This window comes from Rutidosis leptorrhynchoides, chromosome 1 (genome assembly GCF_046630445.1).
Source record: "Rutidosis leptorrhynchoides isolate AG116_Rl617_1_P2 chromosome 1, CSIRO_AGI_Rlap_v1, whole genome shotgun sequence".
Taxonomy (NCBI): Eukaryota; Viridiplantae; Streptophyta; class Magnoliopsida; order Asterales; family Asteraceae; genus Rutidosis; species Rutidosis leptorrhynchoides.
In genome coordinates, this window is record NC_092333.1 from 597,966,899 (window position 1) to 597,978,430 (window position 11,532).

Sequence of the window (11,532 nt, forward strand, 5' to 3'; positions counted from 1 at the left end):
AAGATGAATATGAATATAATTAATGAAATATCACTACATAAATGATACTAATTTGAGTGATAAATTTATATATTTAGTTATTTCGGGTGAAAGCGGGTTCATCCATGGATGAAATTTTTTCATCCACATCCATATCCATATCCATTTAGATCGTCCATATCCACGAATAATCTGGTGGATCGGATGGATATCCACTAGATTGGGTATCCATTGCCATCCCTAACTACAACCGGTGTGCCTCAGTCAAACTCACGTTGTATCCGATAGACTTCTGTTACCAAGGGGTGACACAGATAGTGTACTCTGAATCGGGGTTCGCGACTTCCCAATAACAGAGCCAATAACTACGTTCTATTAGTTGGAAAAGCGATTGAGTTCAAAGCATATTCGGAAAGCATTTTGACAACATACACAAGCCATAATATAATTTTGACATCATAACTGATTACGTCATAACATACACTAAAGATAACTACTCGCTAATCATGGCAACAATATTGCAAAGCATAATAATGGAAGACATTATAAAAAGACAAGGGATAGAATTACCAGTAGATTAAACAAGTTCTGAATACAAAAGTGACAACTTCAAGACTCCAGACCGCTCCTAATAAAATCTTCGACGTTCTTCTCCGGGTAATAGGTTTCCCACACGGAGTCGAAGACGTTGAAAGTATGACTAATATTGTACAAGAGAGAGAAAGAAGTGAATTGAAGTGTGTGTTGAAAATGAATGACAAGTGCCCTTTAAATAAGCTTGATTTTTGCCTTCAAACGGCTGGCATGCCGTTTGGCCAGCCCGTTTGCTGAGGCAGCCCGTTTACTAAGGCCATTTGATTTGGTCGTTTGGCAGGCCATTTTTCACATTGGCAGAACGTTTGGCAAGCCGTTTGGCCTGCTGATTCCCTGGATCGTAACTTGATTTCTTATCTTTCACCGTTTTCGCTCTAGAATCTTCGTTTTAGTTCCGATTCTCTTGATTCTTTTTGCATCGTCTTCGTAATTACTTGTTCTTCAATTCTAACCGACGAAGTGGGTATTTTGCCAAAAAAGTTCGAATCTTTCTTGTTTTTGGGCCTTAATACCGGGGTGAAAACATGACTTTTTAGCCGATATCAGATAGCATGATGATTCTTTGTAATGAGTTTTAATTAAATCACATGTTTTCAGTTTCACGTATGTATTTTTATTAACAGTTATATCCAAACTCCATTGACTTGAAAAAGGGTTTAGTCCACGGACGCAAACTAGAGATTTTTCTTTATTATTGTGCACAAAATTATATGAGGTTAGGGTTATATTATATAGGAAGCCTAAAAAGAAGAACCCAAATACAACAACAAATATAAACTCAAAATTAGGATTTCCAACTTGGCCTCCAAGTCAGGTTGATTCCACTTAGATCAACTATAATCCCATTTGGATCAGGATTTCTATTCATATCCACACAAATTATCTCACTTGAATTAGTAAGATCCTACAGGGATCAAGATCTTTGCTCTTAATTTTATTTGTTCTAGCTTCACACCTGATCTCAACAATATCCACTTGAAGTTTAAACAAACCCTACACCGATCTTCAACCGAAAATCAACCTCAACTATCAATTATGTTTAAACTCTCACAAGAACTCCAGATTCGATAATTATCAACTTCTTTTGATAATGTCGGATGAGACATCCAAACCAAGCCACATTTCCACATCGTTATGCTACGAGGGAAGGAAGTCTTTTGACGCCAAAAAACACCGCTGAGCGATAATTAAATCTCTTAGTTACTAGCTTGGGCCATCTCAATTTCTTCGCCGCAATTGAAGTCTGTGAGACTTCAATTACACGATTAAACAGAAAGCTACAATGCCTCACTTATCTCTTTAGATACCTCCAATCCTGCCACCAACATGTCAATGATCACTCGTACAGATTAACCCCATTTATCAATGATTTTCCTTTACAACAATAAGAAAATCCTGACAAAAGCCTGTGTAGACTCTTCATCAAGGTAGCCAATGAGAACACAATCATCACTTCGAAATCTACCACATTTTCAACTTTCCGCTTTTACGCTGATACACCGACCTCCTCATAGCGCTATGAATTTCACGAACCCCATATTCACATCCCTAGCAAGCTCCCACTGTACCAGCAAGAATTAAACCGCAACCACCCGAGAAGAAACTTGGTTCCTACTACCGGTGAGCCGCAAATTACCTTGCCATTGGAGAGTAAAAAAGTAGTCAATGTCCTAGTGTTATCCGTAATCAGCGCACTAATGTTGAGAACATTGGGGATCTTGCACACCATCTCCACAACTCCACTAGTTGTCCAACTCCCACTAGATCAATAACTTTCGTCGGTTACCAAACTCACACCAATTTCCCGACACCGTCATCAATCATAGAAAGCTCAAGTTTCAGGAGTTACTAAATTATCCACTGATCCATCCATCACCTAAAATCTCATAATTGGTCACCCTCGAAGCAAACCCACTTACTTTGTTGAACCAACCATCAAACCTGAGCAACAATCGAACACGTTCTATCCGATACCCTTTGACAACCTATCTCCTTAATGAAAAGAAGCTCTAACTCACTATCGTATTCCAAGTGTCTTGAAATATCTGACCATTCACTTGCTCATTCCGTTTAAAAACCCGCAAGCACCAAACTTCTCCGATAATTCCCACTGTCGATTTCCAAACTTTGATATTCTCGTCCGTTACCCAAACGCTTGAACCTGAGAGGAAACACTCTCTTGAGAACCCATAACTAACCAACTCGTATCGCTCAAAGTTTCACAAGACCAACCATCTCGCACTCGCGTCATCAAACCCGAATTTTTTTCTCCTAAAACTGTAGTTATTTTGAAAAATCATATATGAAAATCTAACATTCCAATCTTCACAAAATTTTTGCCACATGTAGATCAATATGTACTGAACATAGGGTACAAAAATTCAAGTCGATCCAAAGGTGAACGAACCCTCTATGAATATTTTCCTCCAGCTGCGCATGAACATCTGAATTTAGCTCGATCATTCTTTAGCAGGGATAGCGAGAAACAAGAACTCATATCGACACCAGGATCTACTGAAAATCTCTCCTGCAACAAAACTATTTGATCCGATCACCAAATTTTTTTCCGCCGCGAAAAAACCATCGTCATAATGCAACTTGGTCGGGTTACGTTATCACTTAATCAGAATGAGACTAATCATGACCGATCAAATCTTGAGTATAAAGATCGTACTCGCCAAGTTCATCGCGAGTGACCTATGCAAAATCCCTTAATCGCGATACATGTTGCAAACAAAACTCTATCCGTCATTCGTTCACCCGATGATAACCAAATCATCAACATATCGAAAATCGTGCTTTCAATGCGCCATCGTGCCCAATCTTCAAACCTTGAAGCTCTAATCTGATACCACTTGTTAGGAATTGTGAGTACCTAACAAGACATGTGATTTACCACAATCACAAATGCACGACAACAAACAAATTATTTAAAGCATAAAACGATAAATAAGTGATAAGCGACACAAGAATTTAACGTAGTTATATCCCAACTCCATTGACGTGGAGAAAGGTTTAGTCCACAAGCGTAAACGAGATTATTCTTTATTATTGTGCACACAATTACATGAGTTTAGGGTTACATTATATAGAAAGCCTAGAGAGTAGAAACCAAATCCAATACCAAAAATAAACTAAAATTTCGGATATTCAACTTAGTCTCCATGTCAGGCCGATTCACTTGAATCAGCTACAATCCCATTGAGATCAGGATTAGAATTTCTGTGCACATCCACACAACTTATCTCATTTGTTGAATCGGTAAAATCCCATTGGAATCGAGATCTATTGGAATCAAGATCTATGTTCTTGATTTCATTTGTGCTAGCTTCACACCATATTCTGAAGAGTAAAATGGTCCAGGAAAGATATACGAGTATTTTGTTGCTGTACATGCCAAAAAAAATGTGATATAAAGTGCACCGGCCATGCCACCGATAAGAAAATAATTAAATTCATGTGGAAACAACTTTTATGGTAAACATTCATGCATGAAAAGCGACCAAACATTTTCATTAACATTCTTCACCTGGAAAATATACCGACACCAAAACATGGAAAAAGGAAAACCGAAAACGATGGGAGGAGCTTTAGTATATATATGTGTAGGGCAGAAGTAGCACTGATCAGAATGATAAAAAACACATGGATGACCCTTCATTTATTTTGTGTTTATGGCTCAAAAAATTTTGGAAATAAAATGCACCCCATACACATTATACATTATACATGCATATGATAATGCTATTGAAACTGATAATAAATTAATATAATTATATGAATAAATTGCTGATGTATGTGTTCTACTGTTCTGGATTCTTCATCCCACCGTTCTTTCACTAAAGTCAACATCAAGTTTAGTTTGGTGATATAAGTCAACATCAAGTTTAGTTTGGTGATATAACTAGAAAGAGTTCGGACCGCGCGTTGCGGCGGTTGCATTTGGATCTATGTTGTTTGATACCTGTTTGTAGTATCAGACGATATTTATGTACAAAATATCTATATAAAAAAGGGGCATGAGACTCGAACCCATGTATTTTCCCTTACAAACTCATAAACTTATTATGCGCTCTCGACATCCCCTTGATATAATACTTTATTGAAAATGTTTTTCCGTTAAAAAAACTCCGTTTCGAGTATAATTAGTTGCGTTTTGTTCGTAAAATTATTTCGAGTTGAATGGTGAGGGCGGTAAAACCTAACTCGCGACGGAAAAAAAGATAAATCCCGTTAAAAAATTGGGTGGGCCCTTAAAAAGTTACAATAGTTACCCCTTAAATGTGGTTCATTGGACACATTTCTTCCTTGGCAAAAACGACATCATCTACATGGGCAAAAACGACATCTTCTACATGTAAAACTACCAAAATTATGGTGGCTATTAGTGTATGTGATAATAATAATAATTACAATATTCACATGGAACTGTATGCTTAGTTTTGACTTACTGAATATATACTAAGCTATTCAAGCAAATTATGATATTTAATTAACATGGAACTATGATATTTAATTAACATCGAACTGGTGATTTTTTGTTTTTAAAGATGTTATTATTTAAAGATCCGTAAACTACAATTGCAAAGAAGCTGTAGTTAAAAAAAGATTTATATGTACTTTCATTTTGTATAACTTATCAAATATTATATAATAAAAAAAATTATTTAAAGTCAAAGTTAATGAATAAATATTTAAAAAAATTAAAACATGAGTATTAATTTAGGATGGAAGGAGTATGGTATATAAATGGAAAGAGTTATATGGAACTCTCCATCTCAAAATAATTGTTAATTTAATTTATTACTTCTTCTATCTCATATTAATAGTACTTCACTATTTCATTTTGAATTGTCCAAATTAATAATTACTTCCATAAATAAATAAGAATATTAAGATTAATTAAGTTCTTTAATACCATTAACTTTTACATATAAGATAATAGAAAAAAATAAGGTAAAGCTGTAAATTAAAAAAAAAAAAAAAAAAATAGTGTAATGCAGAGATTTCTTAGTTTGTGTGTTTTCCTCAAAAGTATTTTTAAAGTCAACAAAATATTATAAGGTACCAGGGAGTAAATTGACGTTTAAGATAACTACGAAATGATCAAGGGCTATGGTCTAGCTGTATGTAAAAAGCACTTTCAACTAAGAAGTTGGGGTTCAAGTCTCATAATAAGCATGCATATATTCGTGAAATAAATTCGTGTTTAGGTCGGGCTAGTTAATATTGCCTTAGATTCTATCTTTCGTTACCGATTAAATAATATGATAAAAAGAAATTATCACAAAGAATCTTAATGGAATGACGTGACGTCACTATATAGAAGTCATGATCGACAACCTTATTTTGGCTATATAAAGAGAAGTTCTTCAATGAAACAGAAGTAGGTATTCCTTTTCAATTATTCCAATTCTTTTTGAAAGACTTAATATAGAAGGGAAGGAAACTAAGATTATGGTAATATATTAAGCAAGTTTAGCCTTACCTAGCATATATATTTATATTATATATCTTGAAAAGTTCTTTCTTTATTCTTAAAAATGAACTTTCTATTAGCTGTTCTTTTACTTAATTGCATACATATATATGGCTATAAGGCTCCAACTATATACGTGTGATCGATTGCAGGAAGGTAAGGTGAGTTTGACAGTCGCCGATGCTGTAGACTACAAGGGGTTTCCTGCTGATAGGTCGAAAACCGGTGGTTGGGTTCCTGCTGCCCTGATTTTAGGTCAGTTTATCTAACCTTTGCCTAAAATGAAACCTATGCCTAATTATATTCCACCTGAATACGTATATTAATTAGTGCATGGCATCTTAAAAATACGTTCATATCTTCGGCCGTTTAGTTATTTTTTAAAGTTCAATAAGCAAAAAACGGACTTTGTATATGAAAGCTTTTACATATACATAAGAACAAAGTTTAATAATACTGCGAAAAATGTAATATTCTTAAAAACTTATAAATAAATTAATTGTTGGGTTATTTTTTAAGCCCTTTTAAATTTTGAGTCATTTACAATAGCAAACCTTGGATGCCTTAATATTCAGTTTTGATATCATACCACTAAGTCTATTAGAGCTTAATTATGCAATGTTCACGCACACCAATTCATGCAACCTTTAATAACTGTGATATGTAGTTACGTACACCACTATTATTTAAAGTTTTTCTTGTTTGAGCTATTCGAGAAGTGGTATATTTAGACATACACGGTTTTGTCAATTATTTGTCCCGTGACCGTTATCGAGTATTTTTTTCCCAAGATAATATATCACTCCGTATATACTTATGTTTATGACCCAAAGGCCAAAGCATTGGCTTGCTATCTTATTATAAGTTAACGATCTTATTATAAGTTAAAGATCTATCTATTAGGGTTTTACGTTTATGGTGTTCCTCCTTTTAATATACACAAATTAATTTAGTTTCGTACACAAAGTGATCAACTTTAACGTTTGAAAGTTTAAATTTTTGAACACGCAACCTTTAAATATGATCCAAGATTAGAGTCTTTAATAAACTAGCGAACAATTAAGTCAATATCTAAGATGACCCCACACACTATCTAGCTAGTGTATAATTTTTTCTTGTTTTTATTAAAAAGTGGCATGCATAAATACTCACACTGGTGATGAAAAGCACAGAGACAAATACAACTGGATATATCATATTTGCCGACTGAAGTACTTTTCTCATTATCTATCGATTAAAAATTTTACTTGTCAACTAATTAAAGCACACATAAGCAACAGATGATATTACTTTCGGATCAAATCAATATGCACAAACGAAAAAGTCTTTTCACTATGATCGATCCTTAATTTTCACAAATACTGTATATGATACTATACACAGTTTCATCGTATTATTCAATCATGCGTCCAGCTGGATTAAACTTAAAAGTTGACTGTTGACTTTTTGGTGGAACAGGAATTGAAATATGTGAGAGGCTTTCAACAATGGGAATTGCAGTAAACTTGGTGACATATTTGGGTGGGACCATGCACCTGTCCAGCTCAGCTTCAGCAAATGTGGTCACTGATTTCATGGGCACTTCTTTTCTTTTGTGCCTTCTTGGTGGCTTTTTAGCTGACTCTTTTCTTGGCAGATTCAAAACAATTGTCATTTTTGCCTCTATTCAAACCCTCGTAAGTTATTCTTATTTGCTGCTAATTTTTTAGTTTATTATCACTTAAAAAAGACTCCCTCCGTCCAAATTTAATTGTCAGTGTATAAAAACATACCGTTTAAAAAATGTCATTATTACATTGTATTATTTGTGAGTTTTAGAGTTATATTTTAGTCTTGCATGGATAGCTTAGAACATAAATGAACTTTACCTTATTTTTTTTTTTTAATTTATGAAAGTCAACAATTGATTTAAATATTAAAAATAATACTGAACAATAAATTAAGGACTAGGAATTAATAACTAGTTCTCAAATGTTTATTATTGAGTGTTCATTACGTACTTCCATAGTTAACAGATAGATCTTCTAATTTGCATTTGTATAAATAAGCAATAATTAAATAAATAAATAAAAATACTTTTTAAAGGTAAATTGATATCACGAATAAAAACTAACTATTGAGAATCCTATTTGGTACAGGGTACAAGTGCGTTGGCACTATCGACCAAACTACCACAACTTAAGCCACCACCTTGCGAGTCTTCTGAAAACTGCAAACAAGCCAACGGCTTCCAGATGGGAATCTTGTATCTAGCTTTGTATTTGATAGCTGTTGGCACAGGTGGCCTGAAGTCAAGTGTGTCGGGATTTGGGACCGATCAATTTGATGAAAAGAACGAAGAGGAAAAGACTCAAATGGCGTATTTCTTTAATAGATTCTTCTTCTTTATAAGTTTAGGAACGTTAATGGCGGTTACAGTGCTGGTGTATATACAAGATGAAGTTGGTAGAAGTTGGGCTTATGGGATTTGTTCTGTTTCTATGTTCACTGCAATTTTGGTGCTTTTGTATGGGACTAAAAGGTACAGGTACAAAAAGAGTGCAGGAAGTCCAATTGTCCAAATTTTTCAAGTGATCGCCGCGTCTTTAAAGAAGAGAAGGATGGATCTTCCTTATGATTCTGGTTTGTTATACGAAAATACCCCTGAAGTTTCAAGAATTCGTCACACGGACCAGTTTCGGTACGTTCTATCTTCTTAATTTATCTACAAAATTCTGTCACTGAATTGGCGGGAAAATGATTTTAAGTTTCCAACTCTATCTCTATGCTCATTAACATAAGTATCTATATAATCTGTTTTTATGTGTTGTGCGACTATTTTGCATTGAAAAGTAGTCCCCCCGTCCTAGTTTTATTGCCTAGTATTTCTCGTTCGGTTATCAAAAACTTAATTGTCTAGTTTAAACTGAGAAGAATAAGATGATAAAGTTCTTTTATACACGCAATGTGTGAATTTAAGACAGCAAAAACAGGTTTAAAGTAAAAGGTAAATTTAAGTATGATATTTATTAAACTACACGTTTTTTTTATTTTCTGATAATAACATTGAGATGGGGAGTAATAACCCGAGACACAACAAAAATTGAGACAGAGTGAGTACATATATTGTGTGATTCCAAATACTATGGTGTAGATTGTACTTTTGTTGTTCAAGAAAAAGTAATTACACTAATTCCTAATACTTATTTATGTTGCAGTTGCTTGGACAAGGCTGCAATAGTAGCAGAGGGTGATTTATCAAAAAATACTTTGAATCCTCGGAACCCATGGAACTTATGTACAGTAACAAGGGTCGAGGAAGTGAAGATGATGACGAGGTTGTTGCCGGTATGGGCGACGACAATTCTCTTTTGGACAACTTACGCCCAAATGATCACATTTTCCGTTGAACAAGCAGCCACCATGCAAAGAACCGTCGCCGGTTTCCAAATCCCTGCTGGATCCCTCACCGTATTTTTTGTGGCCGCCATTTTACTAACGTGCGCCGTCTACGATTGCCTAATCATCCCACTTTGTAAAAAATGGAAAGGCACACCAGGATTTACTGATTTACAGCGAATCGCATTAGGTTTGGCTCTTTCAACACTAGGAATGGCTGCAGCCGCAGTTTTCGAGGTTAAAAGATTATCAGTGGCTCGAAAGCACGCCAACATTGTATCAGAGACACTTCCAATAAGTGTTTTTATCTTGATTCCTCGGTTTTTTCTTGTGGGGTCCGGTGAGGCTTTTATTTACACAGGACAACTTGATTTTTTCATTACTAGATCACCAAAAGGGATGAAAACAATGAGCACTGGTTTGTTTTTAACAACATTGTCATTGGGGTTTTTTATGAGTAGTTTTTTGGTGTCTGTGGTGAAGAAAGTGACCGGAAACGGTGGTGGAAATGGGTGGTTAGCTGATAATATAAATGATGGAAGGCTTGATTTATTCTATGGTTTATTGGCGGTTTTAAGTGGTGTAAATTTTGTGGTTTATTTAGTATGTGCAGCATGGTGCAAAAAAGAGAAGGGTAAATCATCTGCTGTAGTTGAAATGGAGAAGTGTTGACATTTAATTGTCTTGTTTTGTTGTTATTGTAATTGTAATTTTGTGAGTGTGATTTTCATTTTCTTGTTTGGTCGAATGTACAAAGAATATAAATAAAAGACTTTTTTGGTCCTTCAATTATACACGAATTTGCAATCCGAGTCCCTCAAGTTTTTTTTTTGATTTTCGAGTCCTTAAAATTGCAAAATTTTGCAATCCGAGTGCCTCCGTCAGTTTGCCGTCTAAATTAGCCGTTAGTGCCATCACGTGACTAAAACGTGATGGGTAAATGCGTCTTTTTGCATGTGATGGCACTAACGGCTAATCCGGATTTACCCATCACGTTTTAGTCACGTGATGGCACTAACGGCTAATTTAGACGGCAAACTGACGGAGGGACTCGGATTGCAAAATTTTTCAATTTTAAGGACTCGAAAATCCAAAAAAAATTTTAGGGACTCGAATTGCAAATTCGTGTATAATTGAAGGACCAACGGAGCAAAAAAGTCTAAATAAAAAGGGTGTTTTTTCTTAAAGCCCACATGTTGAATCTATAAAAAGATAAAGGTATAAATTAAATATATTGTTCCGTGGTAAGATACATGACTTATTAGCAAGGTTGAAAACGACGTAAGATGGGCCGAAACAGTAGCGACCTCAAAACGTCGCAACGGAAAAAACGGGGTCGAGACGGGGTCGAAACGGATGTTGACTAATGTTGACTGTTATATTTATAAATATATATTTACACATATTTTAGAGCTAAAAAACCTTCGTTTACAAGTTTGTACTTATAATTACTATTAGCGTTAATATAATACAAAATGGAATACTAAACTAAGTCAATTTTGATTGATTTAACCGACTTATGACCGATTTTAACAGAATTTCTGACTTTTGACCGGCGTTGACCCAATTTTTCCTGCATTTGACTTGACTTTTGACCGTTAACCGACTTATAAGAAAACAGGACGGGGTCGAAACGGTTTAGTCACCAAAACGCCGCAACGGACGTCGCAATAGACGCAACGGACGCCGTTTACAACAGTGACTAAACCAATTATATCACATGAGTTCGAGTACTTTAACCCATTTTGTTCGCTTATTTTTTTCTCTGTTTCGATCAACGTTAGTTTTATAAAAGACGTTAAAATGTTCCATCGCAACGCGCGGGCCATTAGGTATATTAGATAGCAAACAACGTATATTCAAATACAACCGCGGCAACGCGCGGTCCGAATTCTTTCTATTATATATATAATCAATACGAGTAACAAATACGTAAGGTGTACGTTGTCGTGTTCATTAAGTTTTTTTTTAACGACGATTTTTTTGGCATCAGTAGATCATTTATTTCAACGACCCTCATCATTTGCACGTATCACACACGTTCGGGCGGAAACTCGAACCCGATCGACGGTATCCGGGAACACATCCATGCGGACAGTGTT

At 35.2% G+C, this 11,532-nt stretch overlaps 1 protein-coding gene across 1 annotated transcript; it reads left to right on the plus strand.

The window, feature by feature from the left end:
* Window positions 1-5,967: 5,967 nt before the first annotated feature.
* On the plus strand, window positions 5,968-10,203 carry LOC139883880 (protein NRT1/ PTR FAMILY 6.2-like). The gene is made up of 5 exons (XM_071867991.1): window positions 5,968-6,033; window positions 6,205-6,307; window positions 7,511-7,728; window positions 8,191-8,732; window positions 9,250-10,203. The coding sequence occupies exons 1-5, from the start codon at window positions 6,031-6,033 to the stop codon at window positions 10,100-10,102; spliced, it is 1,719 nt and encodes a 572-aa protein (XP_071724092.1). The 5' UTR covers window positions 5,968-6,030; the 3' UTR covers window positions 10,103-10,203.
* Window positions 10,204-11,532: the final 1,329 nt, after the last annotated feature.